General features: G+C 52.7%; 1 protein-coding gene across 1 annotated transcript; it reads left to right on the top strand.

The window, feature by feature from the left end:
• Positions 1-3,837: 3,837 nt before the first annotated feature.
• Positions 3,838-17,209, top strand: LOC122391597 (protein cereblon-like). The gene is made up of 8 exons (XM_043386113.1): positions 3,838-3,993; positions 4,295-4,463; positions 8,266-8,465; positions 8,741-8,899; positions 13,855-14,157; positions 14,452-14,518; positions 15,167-15,360; positions 15,936-17,209. The coding sequence occupies exons 2-8, from the start codon at positions 4,305-4,307 to the stop codon at positions 16,156-16,158; spliced, it is 1,305 nt and encodes a 434-aa protein (XP_043242048.1). The 5' UTR covers positions 3,838-3,993; positions 4,295-4,304; the 3' UTR covers positions 16,159-17,209.
• Positions 17,210-20,234: the final 3,025 nt, after the last annotated feature.

The following is a 20,234-nucleotide window of genomic DNA, read 5'->3' as shown; positions in this document are numbered from 1 at the left end:
TCATTCTTCTTTCAACACACGCGGCAGACTGCAGCAGAACATCTCACAGAGCTGCGCTGGATGCAGTCATGAGCTGGGACACGGTTTGTGACCAATGACCGATCGGGGGTGCCAGCCTCCTCCCGGCACGCGATGCACTGGCCGCCGCGCAGTCGATGTCGGGGCACCGCCGGCATTCGCCGACAGGGTTCCATCCGATTCGGTGTATTGGTGGCAGCCCGAACAGTGACCCACGCGAAGCTGGTGGACGTCGATGGCCGATGAGCGATGCCCTTCCGCGACCGGCGGTGGCAGTCGGTCCCACATCAAGAACAGATACCAGTCATGCGGTCAGTCGGCGACGGCGCGGTCGCGAGCCGATCTGATGGTCGCGCGGTGGGCGTTGCCGACGTCCACCGGGACCGTCGACTGGGGGAGCGCGGCCGCCTCTTGGCCGCCGCCTCTGGTCGGCGCGCTCGTTGCGCTGTGGGACGGCATCCACTGCAAGTCGTTCACTGTGAAGCGGTCGTTTGACCGGGCCTGGCAGGCGGGGAAAGGGGGCCTCGGATGAAGGAAAACCATCCCTCAGGCCAGCTGCCTCTCCACCTCACCATGGCAGATAAGCGGACACCCTCGTGATCATCGCAGCGATGATTGCCAATTGGTGTGTCATTATGGGAGAGGATGCCAGCCTCCTTTGCAAGATAGTCTGCAGCCCGACCCATTGCCTGTGGCAGCAGACTGGGCTTGATAATGCGGTGCAGGACACACCAAACGTAAGCGGCCATCTGTACCCCTGTGCAGTCTGGGCTGACTGACTCAAGAGCCCAGAGTTGCCCTCCCCCACCATTCTGTGCACGTGATAACTGGATGGGACATGCCATGGTCAGCATCTGTTCAAAAGCTGCTCTAAGCATGTGAAGCTCCACTGGCATGCTCCAGCACGGCCACAGTCAGTTCTCACTTCTCAGTTGAACCTCCAATGGAAACCAATCATGAAGTAGAGATCAGGGCGCCTCTCACACTACAGCACACTCAACGACTGAGGCGCCAGCTCATCACTTGCAGGTGGTTCTTGCCAACAGCAATGCCAGCCACTCACATCAGGTGATAACAGCAGTGTACAACTGCAATTTTTAAGCATCTATGCTCTTTCTGGTTTTCTCCTGTTGAGATCCACTGCCATGCATGAACTTGATGGGCTTTTGTTGTGCTCCTCCCATGTGCAGACAGGTTTCCGCTGAAACAAAGTAAAGCAAATGTGATTAATAATGGCCCTGTTTCACCACCCAGACACTGTGTGCGCTGGCAGCTATGCTATGGTAGCTACGGCATACCATAGCGTCACTCAAATGACGTTGCATGTGATCTCTTTGTTTATGATGAATCGCACTTGGAACAGAGTAAGAGGTCCAGAAAAACCAAGTACCTACCAAGAACAGAGGTTTGAGTTCAAATACTGCTAGCATGCTGCTGGCGCTGGCGCCACAGCGTGCTAGCATTCTGGGATGCTGTCATAGCTTAGCGTCAGAGTGAAGTTTGTTGACACTGACACTGCCATGGAAACCCAATGCTCCGACACACGCAGCACACTGCAGTGCTCTGCCGTGAAACACCACCCATGAACATTAATTGCATGACCAGGATCGAAGCAGTGTGGCAGAGTGCTTTTAATTTTAGTTACACTTTCTAGAGATTAACAAGTTGTTAGTGAAATGGCTATTCATTATTCCTATTACCATTGTCTAAATTTCACATTTCAAGACAGCATTGACATGTTATCTAAAAAAAGGTTTAGACTTCAGGTGGTCCCGGATTCAGTTATTAAGAAGAACAAGGGCAAAAAATTGTCCAAAAAAAAATATTTAAAAATACCTGCCTTCATCAACACCTCATCTAATGACATATCCTCCATGCAATAAGCAAAAACCGTTTGAATAACAATGTAATATTTTGCAACCGCTGCACCATTACTGTCACGTACGCTATCCCTAGAGTGGTTGCTGGTAAGTAAGTGGTTGTCGTCATCAACTCGTCATGCAGCAGCTGATTGGGATGGGCGGGGCCTATTTTTATCCAGACGATAGAGAGAGCCGTGGGCACCAGGTTTACATAGCCTTGGTGCCCACGGTAGGTATATCGAGAACTTTTAGCTGCAGCCGGCGGCCAGATCGAGCCTCAATAGTGAACAAGCCAAAAGTAGGCTTATCGTTTCCATCAATCTGTAAAAAAGTGTGTTTAAGCATGCAATACTTAAAGATAATAACATGAAATTAAGTACCTAAATAGTTCTCAAGAGACCTTGATGCTAATTGTCTTTTCTCGAATTTTCAGATTACCTCTAGAAAACCCTCTAGAATCCGGCATTTTTCAAAAACCTCCAGGAGCCCCGAAACGCTCCCCTAAAACCTCTAGATCTGGAGGTTTACCTCTAGACCTGGCAGCACTGAACCGCTGAAATTCGATGTACTTACCCCAAAAACCCCAAAAAACGAAATTCTATAAGTTCTCTTGTATCAGTTTCGGAGCTACACACCTTCATGCGCCATAGATAGCCTTTCGTGCGCCAATTATGTACGATTTGATCAAAGATCAGTGCACTAAATTATTACACTGTGGTTCAACGTATTGCCCCGTACTCGGGGCGAAGCAGTGCAGTGCCGAAGGCAATGCCTTAGGAGAGATTACAAGCAATGGTGAGTCAAATATTTTAAGGTCAATTGGTTGTGTATCTGAGGCCTGAAGCCTGGTGCAACCACTTAACCAAAAAATATTTGACTTGCAAGCTATTCATGTGAGAAACTGTTTTTTAACCTCGGGTAGGCAAAAATCAGTAGGTCAGAGGTTAGGTCAACTCAGGTGAGGTAAGGTTGTTTTGTTTTTGTTTTTATAAGGCCATATTAATTTTCAATATATTTATTCTTTCTATTTTATGGAATTCTAGATTATTTTTAACGTTACAATACTGCCGCACTTTGTACATATGGCGCGTAAAGGTGGATTCTCACCGGATGCGTTTGAGCGCTTACGCATGCGTTTGCGTCGAAAAACTGATACGCATGCGTATTTCCAGCGTAAAAATCTGCAGACACGGGGAGCGCAGCGGAGTTGAACAGTGGCAGCCCAGAACTCAAATATGGTAGCAGAGACTTCGCATTCAGATAGTGCGCAGTAAAGACATGTATCAGCACAACACTGCTTCTTGTTATATTATTTATCTAGGTTTTACCTAGGAGTTAAGTACCTACATGATAATTAAGAAAACTAAATTTCCAACCATCGGAATATTAGGGCGTCGTATAGCGTAGGTCGCGAGTTCGAATCTCGGCAGGGTCAAAACTTTCTTCTCAATTCTAAGCCGTATATAACCCCCAGACCACAATAAATTATTATTTATATGAATATCTATGAAACTGTCCCTATAAGCTACCTATATCAGTTGGTTTCATCCAAAATATCGGCAAGATTTTATTAAAATATAAAATCAAATATGGCGGCTCGGAGTGCCGCGTGCGTTATGCGCCGGCCATGTGCGCGAGTGCCGCAAATAAACAAGAAAGTATGGCCGCCAGATGCTTTTACGCATGCGTTCGCAGCCAAATCTTGAACCAAGTTCAACTTTGGACGCACGTGCGTTTTCTGCATACGCACGCGTCTTTTTACGCAAGAGCTCACGGTGCGACCCTTTCACACCGAATATCGCACACCATTGCGTAGTTTTACGCATGCGTATCCGTTTTTCGACGCAAACGCATGCGTACGCGTCCAAACGCATCCGGTGAGAATCCACCTTAAACATCGAAATGGCGCCGGTAGTGTAGTTGTACGAAACCAAAAGTAATTGTCCATTTCCTTGTCCATTTCAGTGTTTTCGCGATGGTTTCCACGTAATTCAGCTTGGAGAAGTAGATTCTGACTATAGAAAATGTGTGATTTGATAGGCAAAGGTCTTCAAAATCACCCCAACTTCCAGAAGTTTGAACTTTGAAGTTAAAGTGACGTTTTTTTCCTTAAGTACCTAGGTAAAATTGTTGTCACTGGGCCATTCAGCCACCACTGCAGGGTGCTTTTCCTCATTTGTCAACAGGTGCCTCAGATTTAGATCAGATTTAAACAGCGCCATGCTGATACCGTTGATGTGTTGGTCAGGTGTGGCTTTCATAACTCTGCTGCGTGTAGATCTGTGGCAGAGTTGGACAAATGGTCTGAGTTATGTCGATCATGTGGCGTGATGGGATGCTTGTTGAGCTGTTTGAGTCGCGGCTGGCCGCTGAGCCACGCTAGAACTGTGTGCTGATTTTGTGTGTGTGCCTAGGCGCGTGGCCATGGCTGACTCCTCTGACTCGGAGAGCTCGGAACGCGGCTATGCCGACGCTCTGCTGGAGTACGATGAGCCTGGCGACTACGAGCCTGCCGGGCCCGACCAGCTTGGCATGACAGTGGAGGAGGCCACCTTTGACCCGGTGCTCACCACACAGCACACCGTGAGTGCCCGCCATCCAGTGGTGGCTAAAGCAGCGCCAGAAAGCTGACATTTTCCTTATCAATGTCGAAACCCTATGTTTTTCATAGAAATCGACAGGCCAGACAAATGCGATCTGTGTAGATGTGTTTATATCCTTTCTGGCCCACTTGGGTCTGTTCTCTGCACTTTTTTTTTAATTCATACGAATCGCTTGCATCAAATTTATTCATAGATGCATAGTTTCTACCTAAAGGGCATTAGCTAAATTTGTGCAGGCTGCAAATCCTAAATTTGGCATTAGAAGTGTTGTAGAACTAGAGACTCTTGCAAGATGCCATTGTAAATATGCTTGTTTTTGCCTGAGAGCAAACTTGTCACTCAGCAGTCTACAGGGTGGACCAAAACGGATGGAAACATTTTGAACTTGCATAAAACATGCATTATTGCATGCATGTGACTGGGAATCATACCAAACAAGGTACCTGTCATGAAAATTCATAATGGGTCTGTTCCCGTCGCTCCTCCCAAAAAATCTCGGATGAGGTTAGATGAGCTTGGAGGAGAGCCGTTTCAGAGGAGCCACGGGAACATTTTCGCGAGAATATCAGCTGTTTGCGGGCTGTAACGGTCGGCGATTTATGGCGCGCAAACATAAATCAAGAGATAATAATCGCTTTCTAATAAAATAACCTTAGAATAATATCAAACATTACTATTTAAAGATATCAAATCGTCATCAATCACTAAAATCATTTCCACTTCCCTCAAATCTCATTTATAAACAATTCACATTTGTATTACGTGCGCCAAATATGTCTACGCAAGAGCCTCCTCCAAAAAACCAACTTTCGTTTGGGATGAGGGAGGAGGCAAATAGTGGTGGTGAGATGTGAAATCAAGATGAGCTTGGAGGAGCTTGGAGGAGCGACGGGAACGATTTTTTTAAACGAGAGGAGGTTAGAGGAGCTTGGAGGAGGTTAGAGGAGCGACGGGAACAAACCCAATGGCTCCACTTCCATCTGCTTCCTCTTGTTTTCAGTCTCTCTACGCAAATGTCCAACCTGACCACCTTCGCGAGACAGGCACAGAGCGGCCCGCCTGGCGGCTGACGCGATAGCCCGACAACACATGTCCTCTGGTATGACTCGCACAGCCTTGGTGATCGCTCTCTTCAGGTCACAGAGGCCTAAATTGGACCTTCCTTGTGGATCTGGCCCTTGACATGATCCCACAGGAAAAAAAAAGATCCATAGGGGTCAGTCGTGTCGGGCGAGCAGGCATGCCAGTTCCGACTGGCACTGCGGGATGTCAGCCGGTCACCGAAGTGGTTTTCGGGCCACGATCCACTTAGCGTTGTTTTCGCAATGTGAGGAGGCGCAACGTCCTGGCTGGAACCACTGAGGTCCATGGACCTCAGTTTACTTCGTTTGGGATCGCGTCCAAAACTTCTGCGTCGCCTGGTAGCGCTGTTGGTCGATGGTCACGGTGTCTCAGCTCCCATCCTGGAACTGAAGTGCCTGCCTGCTCACCTGACCTGACCTCTATGGATTTTTTTTTGCCTCTGGGGTCATCTCAAGGGCCAGGTCTACAAGGAAGGAAGGGAGGAAGGTCCAGTAGGCCTCTGTGACCTGAAGAGAGCGATCACCCAGGCTGTGTGAGTCAAACCAGCGGACATGTGTCGTCGGGCTATCGCGCTAGCCGACGACAGGCACAGTCGGGCCGCTCTGTGCCTGTCTCGCGAAGGTGGTCAGTTTGAACATTGGCTGTGAGGGACTGAAAACGAGAGGAAGCAGATGGAAGTGATGTCCTTGTGAATTTCCACGAAACGTACTCTCGTTTGGTATCATCCCCAGTCACCTGCATGCAATAATACATGTTTTATGCCAGTTAACCCGCCCCATGATGGGGGGGGGGGAGCAAATGCCCCCTTCCCCTTTGGTTTTTGTTGAATAGCGAAAAAACGGCTGCCGCCAAATTTTCAGTACCTTTTTGAGGCATCCTTTTGACACCTTCGTACAAAATTTCAAGTCATAGGTCATCTTAGGTCAGGAGTTATTGAGGTCAAACTGAGGTCATGTTCGAGGAAAAATGAGCAAAAAACATGAGGCCTTGAAACGCTGACAAAAGCTACAGTTAACGAGCAATTTCAAAGTTCTTTATATGGTCGTGTAGAGAAAAGACGGCGCTACAAAACTGCAATCTCAGATTTTCCAACTTTTGTGATTTTAATGATGTGATTTAAGTTAAAGTGGCCATCCCACCTTAACATTGGTTTTGAGTTGAGATAGCCAAATTGATGGCCATGGCCTGAAAATACCGGTTTGGCACTCACAACATCGAAAAATGCTTTAATTTGGAGATATGGAAATTCAAACTTGCAGTTTTCGAATTCTAAGGGGCTAATGCATTGGAATGCCCCCTTAGAATTTGTGACGTCAGCGCCGATCTACCGATTTTAAACCTTTTACTAAAACGTTTGGTAGCACACGGTAGTATATGCCGCTTTGCGCGCAACAAGTGCCGCACTTTCAAATGAAGTCGCTAGGAACAGCGGAGATCCCAAAAAGTAAACAAAAGTAAAAGTCTATTATCTTGAAAACCGGTGAATTTTTTCGATGAAATTTGGTAGATATTCGTCTTCGCTCTTTCTGAACCGAGCGACATCACTTTCATGCCAATTCATAAACTTTTTTGAAGGTGGGAGGGTCCCTTTAACCCTATTAGTGGCAGGCTCCTGGCTACCCCTATTAGTGGCAGGGGGGGCTGTTTACGACCCCCCCCTGATATCTCGAGATCTAACGGGCCGATTTTCAAAATTCAAACGGCATTCGATTTCGCTCAACGTGATCTACATTTCTAAAAAAACAAAAATTAAAAAATGTCAATAAAGGGGGTAGAGGGGGGTAAAAACGGGCAAATTGCAGATACATTTTAGACTGTTTATCACGGCCAGGTTTCTGAACCAATCTTAACGCAACTTTTGCCGATCGATAGAGAATGAACCAGGAATTCATATGGATCCTAAAAATATGCATTTTCAAAAATCATAGGCGGATACAGATAATTGAGATTGGGGGTACACACAAAGTATAGTAAATAAGGTTTTTGTTGGTACTGTTTCTAAAAAGGGTGGTAATGGTCTTGTTATGTTACAATTTTCTTATGAGAGAACGACTACAATTGTATTGGGCTTGCATAGGCGGTGTCAGGGCACCTATGTTGGGAGGTAAAACACAACCCCCCTTTTTGGACGCCTGGGTCCGCCTATTATAGCAAAAACGTGTCAAAAGAGGATGCACAATAACTTTGTGTATGTTATCACATGATACCTTTCATTCACTGTTCATAAAACTGGTGCATACAGTTATAATACTTCAGCATCGTGATCTTCGCCCAAATGACTCGCTTCACGAATAGGACCCCCAATTCCCAGTACTCTGGAGCCGCCCCTGGTAAAGTTATGAACTTAAAAGTTTCAGGGAATGTGCCCAATTTAGTTTTAGGAAAAGTCAGAAAATTTCAGTATCGTAGCTTCAGCGGTTTCGGAGATATTCCCGAAAAAACCTGAGGGGTGGATGAAAACAACCCCCCCTGCCACTAATAGGGTTAAGGCCGACTGCCGGTGCCTTTCTGTGCATTGGGTGCGACTGTTTCCTGCTGCAACACGTGTGTCAATAGGCGCCGCTGACGGCTGTGTGATGAGCGGCGCGCTTGGTGCGGCGGGGGGGGGGGCTCTCCGCTGACCGGTGCGACCGGCGCCCCCAGTACCGGGGCGTCGGCAGGGCGCCCTCTCCGCTGACCGGTGCGGCCGGCGCCCCCAGTACCTGGGCCACGGTGAGGAGGTGTCGGGCCGCACGGTGCTGGAGGAGGGCAGCACGCTGGAGCTGCCGCTGCTCTACGACTCGGCCGTGATGCTGATCCCGGGCCAGACGCTGCCGCTCACCCTGTTCCACCCGGCCGCCGTCGCCATGGTGCGCCGCGCCATCGCGCACAACAAGACGTTCGGCTTCATCAACGAAAAGTAGGGCGGCCGCCGCTGCGCCGTGCCGACCGGCAGCTGTCGGTCGGCATGTGGCTGGGGTGGATAGCGTAAATGAGTTGTGATGCATGCCATGAAACAATGAAATTGAATTTGTTCCGTTCTTGTGCGTTTAAGTCTTCCAACTGAACCATCTAATATGACCTGAGGCTGTGGCTGTTGCCGTTTGGGTAACCACTGACCAACGTTCTGAGCAGCGACCAATAGCCTGTGACTGCTGATTGCCCTGTGACCGGTGACCGGTGACCGGTCGGCAGCTGTGTCCGGCCGGACGGCTCCTCCGAGCCCACCATCGGCACGACGGCCGAGATATACGAGGTGCGCGACGAGTCGCAGGACGCCTACACCGCCTTCTCCATCAAGGCCAAGGGACGGCAGCGCTTCAGACTGGTCTCCACCCGCACCACGGTCGACGGGTAGGTGCCGCACCTGACACTCCCTGTGCCGCTCCTGCCCCTCCCTGTGCCGCTCCTGCCCCTCCCTGTGTCGCTCCTGCCCTCCCTGTGCCGCTCCTGACACTCCCTGTGCTGCTCCTGTCTCTCCCTGTGTCCCGACCCCTCCCTGTGCCGCTCCTGCCCCTCTCTGTGCCGATCCTGACACTCCCTGTGCCGCTCCTGCTCCTCTCTCTCTCTTCTGCGCGGTCGCGGACCGCGCCTTAAGGCGCGGCCGGCGGGGGCGGGTCGGTGGCGACCTGCACCCGCCCCACTCTCTTCAGGTAGCTGATGATGTGTTGGGCCGGCCCCGAGAGCACTTCCGCCAGGGTCGGACAGTGCCCCCAGAAGCCGGCCCTCGCCGCCACGTGTGCAGGGCACCCGGCCAGGAGGTGCTCCACGTCCTCCTCCTCCTCGCCGCAGGCTCGGCAGGTCGGGTCTTCGACCAGGCCGAGGCGATGAGCTGTGGCTCGCACCAGTGGACAGTAGCCGGTGCGAAGCTGGGACAGGGTGGCCTGGCCCCACCTGTCCAGCTCATCGTGGCTCGGAGTAGGTTCTCGATGTGGGTGCCGCTGCGCCCTTGCGGAGGCCAGCTCCGATGTCCAGCGACGGATGGCTGTCCGCGCGCTGGAGAGGTCGATCGGAGCCTCCTCTTGAGCGCAGTCGGCGGCGGCTTGATTGGCGAGGCGGTCGGCTGCCTCGTTGCCGGCGAGGTCGGCGTGGCCCGGGACCCAGTGCAGGGTGATATCCTTCCCTGCGGCTGTCAGCGCGTCTATAAGGCCCCAGACGCGCTGACCGATGGCCGACTGTTGGTCGTCCGGGCCGCGGCTAAGTAGCTGGAGCCCCGACCGGGAGTCTGTGCAGAACAGCACTCTCTTGATGAGTGCTTTAGAGGGGGCCGGTAGCTCATGGAGACACGTCAGGGCCTCCGTCATTGCCACCAGCTCCGCCCTCATACTGCTGCACACTCGACCGGCCGGTGCCACGCACTCTATTGTGCGTCCCTCGCGGTGAAGCTCCAGGATCGCTCCACCGCCGCCTTGGATGGTGCCTTCCTTGGCGGATCCGTCCGACCAGATGGTACAGTCTGGATCGGGGACGAGGGCCAGCGCCGCTAACGCCGCCTCCTTTCTCTTTTCCGGCAGGTCTGTCCTCCTTGTGGGCTGCGGCAGGTCCAGCACGAAACGGACGGCGTCTCCACAGTGGTGCCAGGGTGGTGCGCCCTGGTAAAGTGCCAGGGGCTCCACTGGGAGGTCACTCAAGCCCGCCCTGTCGCAGATCCACCTACCGACCCGACGGAAGCATGGCTTGAATGAGAGGGTCGCGTCTTCGTCTGCCGGTGGCGGCGGTGGCAGACCCGCCTCTTCGGCAGACGTCACCGCGCGCCTCCATGCCTCGTGGGCCCGGTAGCGGAGTCTCGGTGGTGGTGTCTTGTCCAGTAGGTTGCGAGCGGGGTCTCCCGGAGGTAGACGGACTATGCGTGCGTACTCGCCGGCTGCTAGCTCCTTGGTACGGAGTGATAGCAGGGGAAGGCCTGCCTCCGCCACCAGGGTCTCCTTATCCGTGAGCTTGATGCAGCCGGTAATCAGGCGCGCACATTTCCGCTGCTCTACCTCCAGGCGCTCGCGGACAGCCGGTGCCGCATGGGTGAAGTAGATGGCCGCCCCGTAGTCGAAGAGGGAGCGCACGTAGCTCTTGTAGGCGATGCGGAGTGTGCTACGGTGGCTTCCGTAGCTCCTTCCGGCAATCGCTGACAGGCAAGCACGGCGCTTTGCCATCTTCTCTCTGAGGGCGGCGATGTGGGCGGCGAAGGTCAGCTGGCAGTCCAACTTCAGGCCGAGGAAGGTGGGCGTCTCCTCGTAGCCTAGCGGATGGTCGCAGAAGCTGAGCTGGGGCTTGACCTTGCCGCCGCACTCCTTGGGGTCCAGCGTGAAGGTGGTCATCACGCACTTGGATGGACTAGGTTGGACCTTCCAAGTCGCTCCTGCTCCTCCTGGTTGCTCCTGCTGGTTGGACGCTCCTGCTCCTCCCTGTGCTGCTCCGGCCCCTCCCGGTCAGAAACCCACTTGGTTGAGGAGGCCCTGAGGGCTCTAGCGAAGCGCTGCGAGAAATGTGTTTATTACGGAGCGAGCGAAGCGAGCGTAGTCTTTCCTTAGATTAACTGAAATTTCTGAGTATGAGCGGCCGGCCGGCCGTGCGGACGCTTTTGCGAGGCTTATATCTCAGCAACCACTTGACCGATTTACATGCGGTAATTTTTGTAGGGTAGCTTCATTCCTTCTACCAAGTATTGGACTATTCCCGATGCATGTGGGTGACCCCTTATGCACGTGCCACGTGCAAAACGAAGAGGTGTCAGTTTTGTAATTGTTGCAATATCTTGGTAACTACTTGGCCGATTGCGCTGAAAGTTGGCATGTAGGTAGGCCCCCACTAGGCACTGCATATCCATGTGCCAGAGTAGGGGTGCTGCTGCACGTGCGCACGTGCAGGGGTCGTTTCCAGATCTCGAGAACGGCTGGACCGATGGCGCTCAAATTTGGTACACGGTGAGGGACCAGTTACTAGGGTGCCGTGCACAAGTCAGTTGGGACCCATTTTGCACGTGCGCACGTGCAGGGTGCCGCTTCCAGATATCGAGAACGGCTGGGCCGATTGTGCTCAAATTTGGCACATCGCTAGAGACCGGTTAGTAGGGTGCCGTGTAGAGCACATCATTGGCCGGATAAATCCGTTATCCACGGATAAATCCGCGGATCGGATAGGATTGGATTCTAAATTTGTTAAAAAAGAACGGATATGGGCGGGCCGGATTTGGGAATTGAAGGTTGAACCCGGATCAAAACGGATCAAAATTTTAACATTCAACATTGAAGTTAAAAATTAACCTAATGTGTTAAGCGGCAGCAGAGGTTTGATTAAAGTAATAGGCATCATTTTATGACACTCACTTGGCACAAGACTTGTCTTCAAGTGGATAATGTATGCAATGTACGCATGGTTTTTGGAACCATGATAGTCTATGAGATGTATGTCTGTCTGGTCCCTTAGATTGAATTTGTTAGTCCAGTTTTGGGTGAAACCAGTTATTGGTGAAACGGATTATTACGGATATTTTTTGGAAGTTTGGCTGCAATACGGGCCATGGGTGGGCCGGATTCTGATATTCAAAGAAAGGCGGATAATGGGCGGATCTGGATATGACTTGCCGGATATGGGCCGGGCCGGATCCTAAAAAGCCTATCTGTGAAGTGCTCTAGTGCCGTGCCCAAGTCAGTTGGAGGTACCCCCTCGAAATTTCGCACGTGCAAGGCTCACCCTCTCGCTCGCTCCGTTAGTCGCCCCAAAAGGCGTTATACTGGTCTTAAAGGGACCCTCCCACCTTAACCCTCGCCGGCACAGGTCATTTTGAGTCCTTCGACGGCACAAGGGGGGGGGGGGGGTTGGTACGACCCCCCTCGCGTTTGGCCCCTGATCGAGCTAGAGCTTCGCGGAAAAAACGAGCGTGTTGCCCGTCACGAGAGGAAGCCGATGATACCCAATTTTAAGGTCCTAGGTCATCGGGTGACCTTCCAGGTCAGGTCAATGACCCGAAAATCGGGAAAATCGGGACCTGTTAGAAAGTCGTAAAGTGTGGCTGCTATGTGGTTTTCCGGGGTGCTGATCACGAATATCGTGTTAGTTTTGATCATAGATGATGTCTTTAAGCATTTAGGCCAGGTCGGGTCAGGTCAGGTCAGGTCAACCGGTAGGGGTTGTGACGGGTATTCGTAATACGTGTCAACCGCCTCGGACAGCTTCGTAACATGTTACGAAGGCACCAAAACTACTTCGTAAATGTTCAAATGGTTGCTAAATTCGAATTCAGCTCCAAAAACTAGCCTAGAAACATGTAAAACTCGAAAAAGTGAACCGAGGTCACCCGAGGTCACCATAGTCAATGACCTGACCTGACCTTCAGGTGACCTTGACACCCACCCCAATGCATGGGAGCAACATCAAATCACATGTTTGAACGTTTGAAACCACGAAAAGCTTGGAAACGCGCGGCTAATGCGAGCCGACATGCGCCGAACCGCGATTTCGGCCAAACATGGTCACAGAAAAGAGGTCACAGGTCAAAGTTCATTGGGGTCAGGGTCATGAAATTTTTAGGGTAGGTGTAAAATTGATCAATGCGAGGGTACTGAAAGTTTCGTCGCGATCGGCCGCTTTTTACGCGAGTTATTCGCGAAAAACCTTACGGGGGGGGGTTGCATCAACCCCCCCCCCCCCTGTGCCGGCGAGGGTTAACATTAGATTTGAGTTGAGATAGCCATAATAAATTTCAAAATTGCAGCATTTTGATTCAGAGGGGCTAATGCATAGGAATACCCCTCTGAATGTGTGACGTCAGCGCAGATATCTAACGTTTTTTAAATGTTTGACTAAAATGTTTTGTAGCACGCGGTGGTATATGCTGCTTTGCGCGCAACAAGTACCGCACTTTCAGCTGCCAAACTATTGCTTCCAAATAAAGTCGCTAGGAACAGCGGAGATCCCATAAAGTAAACAAAAGTAAAAGTCTAATATCTTGAAAACCGGTGAATATTTTTCGGTTAAATTTGGTAGATATTCGTTTTCGCTCTTTCTGAACCGAGCGACATCACTTTCATGCCAATTCATAAACTTTTTTGAAGGTGGGAGGGTCCCTTTAACGGAGATTATTTGGATTTTGGATAAAGGAATATTTTTGGTCTAATCAGTCGATGCCGTATCCCTGCGCATTCATGGTGGGACCGGGCACTTTTTGAACGTCCCCCGTAGCTATCTGTGCATCAAGTCGCCCGTCGTGACGTACCCACCTAGCCGTATGTATGAGTTGCCGCAGCGCTGCGGGTTTTGGCCAGCACCCCTCCCGGCGCTCGGGGCTCACCGTCCCGTCTGCCCCGCCCGGCCAGGACCAGGGTGGGCACGGTGCACATTCTGGCGGACGTGCTGCCGGCGGGCCCGTTCGCGCTGAGCCGGCCCGGCTCCCTGTGGCGGCAGCGGCTCTCGGCGTCGCCGCGGCACTCCGGCCGGGAGGCGGCCGTCGCCGGCTGGCCGGCCTGGCTCTACCAGATGTACGACGTGCAGCGGGTGGCGGCTCGCGCGCACGCGGACGCGCGCCGGTGCCTGCTGTGCTCGGCCGAGGCTGTGCCCACCGACCCGGTGAAGCTCTCCTACTGGGTGGCCATGAACCTGCCCATCGACGACACGTATCGGTGAGACTCGGGACAGGCCGCCGGCGACACGGCGCTGCCACCGATACGACACGTATCGGTGAGACTCGGGACAGGGCCGGCGGCGACACGGCGCTGCCCTGAGACAGTGTCCCGACCACAAATAGTTTATCATACATGCGGGTCTACCATAGTCGGTTGGGTTCCTTATTCCGTATGTGTGTGGGCTCTGGTCGCCGCTGGATGAGACGCTGCTGCTCGTGGCTGTTGCCGTTCGAGGTGGCCCGCACTGGGATTTGACGCGCCTAACAGACTCTGCCGTCGGGCGGCCGGCAGGGCGATGCTGATGCGGCTCGACTCCGTGGTGAGACGCCTGCGCTGTGAGATCAGCATTATGCAGTCGGTGAGTGGCGGACGGGAAGGTGTGGTGTAATATGGCGGAGGGGTGTGTGGTGTAATGTGGCGGAGGGGTGTGTGGTGTAATGTGGCGGAGGGGGTGGGTGGTGTAATGTCGTAGACAAGATGGGTGGTGTAATGTGGCGGACGGGGTGGGGTAATGTGGCGACGGGGTGGCGTGGTGTAATGTGGTGGGGTGATGTGGCGGACGGGAAGGTGTAATGTGGTGGACGGGGTGGTGTAATGTGGCGGAGGGGGTGGGTGGTGTAATGTGGGTGTAATGTGGTGGACGGGGCGGGGTAATGTGGTGGACGGGATGTGGTGGTGTAATGTGGCGGACGGGGGGCGGGGGTGTAATGTCGCGAATGGGGTGGAACGACGAAATGTGGTGGTGTTAGGTGTAATTTGGCGGACGGGGTGGGTCGGTGTAATGTGGTGGACGGGGTGGGTGGTGTAATGTGGCGGACGGGGCGGGTAATGTGGTGGACGGGTGGGCGGTGTAATTTGGCGGACGGGGTGGTGTAATGTAGCAAACATTGCCAGTCTGACCTTTTGCATTTCTTCTTAGAAAGCGGGGTGCGTCACGTATTTGCAGTATACCGTGGCGCGGTAATTATGTCCAGTGTAACCGGACGCTACGCCCGTGTGTGTCCAGTTTAACGTGATGCACTGCGCCGAGTGCGACCAGCCGGTGGCCAGCTCGGACGAGATGTTCGCCATGTCTGCCGACGGGCCGCAGTCCATCTTCGTCAACCCCAACGGCCACCTGCACGAGACGCTGACGCTGCGGCGCGCCACCGGACTGCGCTGCATCACCCGGCCGTCGGCAGAGTTCTGCTGGTTCCCCGGGTCAGTGACACAGGGCGCTGCTGGTTCCCCGGGTCAGTGAAGGGGACTGCTGGCTCCCCGGGTCAGTGACACAGAGTTCTGCTGGTTTCCCGGGTCAAGTTAATGGGACTGCTGGTTCCCCGGGTCAGTGACGGTCGGATCGTCGTTCGGATCGCCCACTCTCTATGGGGTAGTTGCAGCGGGTTTGTTCGTCGTTATTTCATGCGTACGTTTAGTCGACTAATGACTAATGACCTGGTAGACCAGTGAGCGTTCGGTTGTTGGACCCAAACGGCGCCGCTATCCGCCTGGGGTGGTGAGCGGGGTGAGGGGGAGCGATGCGAGCATAGCCTCAGATTGTCGGCGTTCACGTGTAAATGAGTTGTCAGGAGCAGCTGGTGCCTCCTCATAAAGTGTCGTTTTACTCGGCTGTTACCGCTAAAGTAAGATTTTGCAAAACATATGTCTTTATCCAAAATGTCTGCTCAAAAGGAAAAAGAACCCAAAAGGAGGTTTGCTGTGAGAGGCTGTAAGGTGGGATCCGTGCACGGAGCGTCTGACTGGGAGAGACTGCTGACCGTCCCTCCTGTCGGCAGCTACCTGTGGGAGATCGCCCAGTGCGTGCGCTGCAGCCAGCACATGGGCTGGCGGTTCACGGCCGGCTCGGCCGAGCTGCGGCCGCACTCGTTCTGGGCCGTCTGTCGCCGCTCGCTGGCCGCCAAACGGACGGCGGCGCTCGGCCCGGGCCGGAGGGGAGCGCGCCCGCCGCCGGCCGGCGCCGGGCCCAGCCGGCACGCGCTCAGCCGCCTGGTGCTCTGAGCCGCTGTAGGTACTGGTACTCGGGGCGGCTCTACTGGACTGCTCGGGGCGGCTGTACTGGACTGCTCTGAGCCGCTCTACTGGACTGCCCGGGGCCGCTCTACTGGACTGCTCAGGGCGGCTGTACTGGACTGCTCGGGGCCGATGTACTGGACTGCTCGGGGCGGCTGTACTGGACTGCTCGGAGCCGCTCTACTGGACTGCTCGGAGCCGCTCTACTGGACTGCTCTGAGCCGCTGTACTGGACTGCTCTGAGCCGCTGTACTGGACTGCTCGGGGCGGCTGTACTGGACTGCTCGGGGTGGCTGTACTGGACTGCTCGGGGCGGCTGTACTGGACTGCTCGGGGCGGCTGTACTGGACTGCTCGGGGCGGCTGTACTGGACTGCTCGGGGCGGCTGTACTGGACTGCTCGGGGCGGCTGTACTGGTGCTGTTGTTCTGGCGCTGGTACGCTGGTGCTGCAGTGTACTGGTGCTCTGGTGCTACTGTACTGGTGTAGCTGCTCGGGTGCACTGAGCTGCAGTTCAATGCGCTGTCCTGTGATCGTTATTGCGTCAAGTCTAGCCTCCACAGGCAGCTGATCACTTGGGTTGATTCCTGGGCTTTTACTCTGCCTCGTGCTGCTCATGTTTAGCTCAGAACTACCTTGGTTTCTGTAGCAGCCAGTCAGCTACAATGCGCGCTGGGCTGCATCTTGCGTTGTGAGTAGGCTGATCGGTAAATTTGTGTTTGCCGTTGGTTTGTTGTTTTTGGCTGTGATTCTTGTAAGAATTAATGCGAGCGATGAGTGCATACATCGATGTGTATATTTGACAATGTAGGATTTATCTGAACTTCTATTGTTATATCGCCGAATAACCTATGCTATGCTTGCCCGACTAGTGTCGCTCTACTCATCCGATAGTCTGGGCCGGGCAGGTCAGGTCCGCTCAGGTACCAGGTCAGGTCAGGTCCGCTCAGGCCAGGTCCGGTCTGGGCCGGCCAGGTCAGGTCCGCTCAGGTCGGGTCCGGCCAGGTCAGGTCGGGTCCGGTCTGACCGGGTCGGGTCTGGTCCGGCCAGGTCGGGTCTGGCCGGGTCAGGTCTGGTCGGGTCTGGCCGGGTCGGGTCCGGTCTGGTCTGGCCGGGTCTGCCAAGTCAGGTCCGCTCAGGTACGGCCCGGCCAGGTCGGGTCCGGTCAGAACGGGTCGGGTCTGGTCGGGTATGGCCAGGTCGGGTCCGCTCAGGTCAGGTCCGGTCTGACGGGATCGGGTCCGGCCAGGTCAGGTCCGCTCAGGTCAGGTCCGCTCAGGTCAGGTCCGGTCGGGTCTGGTCGGGTCTGGCCGGGTCGGGTCCGGTCTGGTCTGGCCGGGTCTGCCAGGTCAGGTCCGCTCAGGTACGGCCCGGCCAGGTCGGGTCCGGTCAGACCGGGTCGGGTCTGGCCGGGTCGGGTCCGGTACGGTCCCCGATCCGTGCACGTCATGGCGTGGTGACTGGTGCTGCCGTTTCTGTGATCCAAGCTGAGATCGCTGAAAATAAGTGAATAAACTTTGCGGTGTAATTATTGCTGTTGATACAATGGTGGTGGCTTGTCCTCAAGATTGTCTTAGGTTTTTAAATCGAATGCATGACTCAAGCTAGAAATGCTTGGAGCAAACGTCCTCGCAGTCGAAGAGCCTGTGAACCAGTCAGGAGAAGGCAGACCGGCGAGTTGAGAGGTCCAAATCAACATCAATATGCCAATACCGAATGCCAGAATGCAAGTGGACCTGAAATGTAGAATGTTTTGGCTGATAAGAAACGTGAACCATTTTGAAATCAAGGATGTAGAATGATTGAATGCACATGCATCACGTCTCGCCCCAGCATAATGGCGCGGCGCCCGGCGTTAGTAAAAATGGTGAACCTCGTAACGCATGCCTAAAGGGTACACGCTGAGGTTGACCAAATTTGCATCACATCTAGTACCTAGTCCGCATTTCCGAAGATCGGACAGGTATATTATGAGTAGGCCTATGTACTATAACATGCCTGAAGTGCCATACTGCTACGACCGCCATATAAAAGCCCGCCAAGGGTTAATTGAGCGCGCCATCCCCTAAGTTGTTGTTGTTGTGGGTTAGGGCGCGTAGCAGCGCGCCATCCCCTAAGATATCTGTAAGAATCTTGGCCATCCCCAGAAGCGTTGTTTTAGGCAAGGCCGCATAGGCGTAGGAACGTTTTCGAAAGTGGGGGGGGGGCAAGGTCCCAGAGGTCCAAAACCTAACCTACCCCCAAAATCCGATTTCTCCTCGGATTTCGGCCACTTTGTTTTCGCCAACATGATCAGAGATAAAAAATCGAGACAAAAACAAAAACAAAATTGGTTAAAATTTCAGGGAGACTCCCGTCCATAAACTCAATCTGATGGACGCGTTCCCCTGTCCTCCGCAGCCGTTGGCACCCATGCAAATTCCAGAGGCATCCAGCAACTTTTTCATTACGAGCAAGCGTGAAACGTGCAAAGCGAGTCTTTTCAATATACCTATAAAAATCAGCATGAACGGCCCAGCTAGGCTCGCCAGACCTGTAACGTTTTTAAGAGGTTTTATATCAGCGACCACTGCAACTGGGCTGATTGACTATCAGAGGCCGGTGTGGGACTTTTAGAGGTCGGTGTGGGCCATCAGAGGCCAGTTCAACTCTCGCCGGACCGGACCTATAGGTTTTCTACATAAGCGCCGGCCGAGGGGGCGGGGGGCGGGTACGACCCCCTCGCCGTTGCGCCCCAGGTTGAGCTAGCGCGTCGCGGAAAAACGAGCGTGTGCGCCGTTACAAGACGCAGAGATCGATACCCGATTTTAAGGTTCTAGGTCAACCGGTGACCTCTGAGGTCAGGTCAAGTGTCTCAAGGCACGGTTCCGTTTTTGGTGAATAACTTCGCAAAAAACGGCCGCAGAGCCGCGATTTTGCCAGCATCGTGTTCGCCTCTCTCAGGCGCGTCGAATGATGTACTTTTTGTTTGGGTGAGGTAAACTGAGGGTGTTGACCACGGGTCACGGTCAGGTCAGCGCCCCCAGGTCACGAAATTGGTCGAAGGAGGTCATGTCGCATATCATTCGATTCGGCAGGTCTTCCTGAGTCCATTGATGGCTTCCCCGACTCGCTAGCTCAATTTGATCGGTAGTTATTGACGACAAACTTATATGGCCCTTATAACTTCATTAATGACGTCGCGCAAGGTCAACATTGCAAAAGTGACGCATCGAACCTTGCAAGGAGTGCATGAAAGATTCAGTGTGCTTGAGATAGTTGAAGATCGTTTACGGCGCCAGAAAAAGTTTTCAGTTTATCCCCATTGACTTATACCTAATGGTGAGGTCACGAAAATGACCTTAGGAAAAATCCGAGATGTGCAAGTTGTGAGACTCCTAATGGGTACTACCCAGCTAACAGAAAACGTTACTACAACGTTGTCACAACGTCGTGTTTCGGTAAGGTGCGAAATTACGTTTTAACTACGTTGTAGCAACGTTCTGAACGTTGTGAAGCCATGGTTTGGTCCGAAAGTCGTGGTAAAACGTCGTGACAACGTTTTATTGGTACGTTACAGCAACCGCGCACTTGCAGCATTATATTTTGATAATGCATGGTGACATATATGGCCATATAATGCATTTCCTTTGACTTTCAATGCGCATATTCAGTTTTCATCGTTAAATTTGACATATTTTTACACTTCGACTGTTCACGTTGTCAGCTGGTGGTCGCCAACACGTTGTTAAAACGATTTTTCACAACCTTAGGTACTGAATAATTAGCGGTGTTTTTACAAGTAAATTCTGATACCTTTCTATCTCTATCTCTCTCTGATATATATATATATATATATATATATATATATATATATATATATATATATATATATATATATATATATATATATATATATATATATATATATAAGGGTGTTTCATTACACTATGGTAAAATAATGTTGGTTCAAAACTCAGCCATATCGACTTTGCCCCAACTCTACCCGTAAAACTGAATCGATTGATACGCTTGAAACCCAAATTTAAGTATATTTAGGGGTCGCACACTTTTGTCACCAAAACT

The sequence above is a fragment of the Amphibalanus amphitrite genome, unplaced genomic scaffold, assembly GCF_019059575.1.
Source record: "Amphibalanus amphitrite isolate SeventyFive unplaced genomic scaffold, NRLGWU_Aamphi_draft 000000F_arrow, whole genome shotgun sequence".
Taxonomy (NCBI): domain Eukaryota; kingdom Metazoa; phylum Arthropoda; class Thecostraca; order Balanomorpha; family Balanidae; genus Amphibalanus; species Amphibalanus amphitrite.
This window is presented reverse-complemented; position numbering and strand designations above follow the sequence as displayed.

Coding starts and splice junctions, on each gene's coding strand:
- LOC122391597 (XM_043386113.1), top strand. CDS start 4,305: ATGGCTGACTCCTCTGACTCGGAGAGCTCGGAACGCGGCTATGCCGAC. Junction 14,158..14,451: donor CCCATCGACGACACGTATCG/GTGAGACTCGGG, acceptor GGCGGCCGGCAG/GGCGATGCTGATGCGGCTCG. Junction 15,361..15,935: donor GAGTTCTGCTGGTTCCCCGG/GTCAGTGACACA, acceptor TCCTGTCGGCAG/CTACCTGTGGGAGATCGCCC.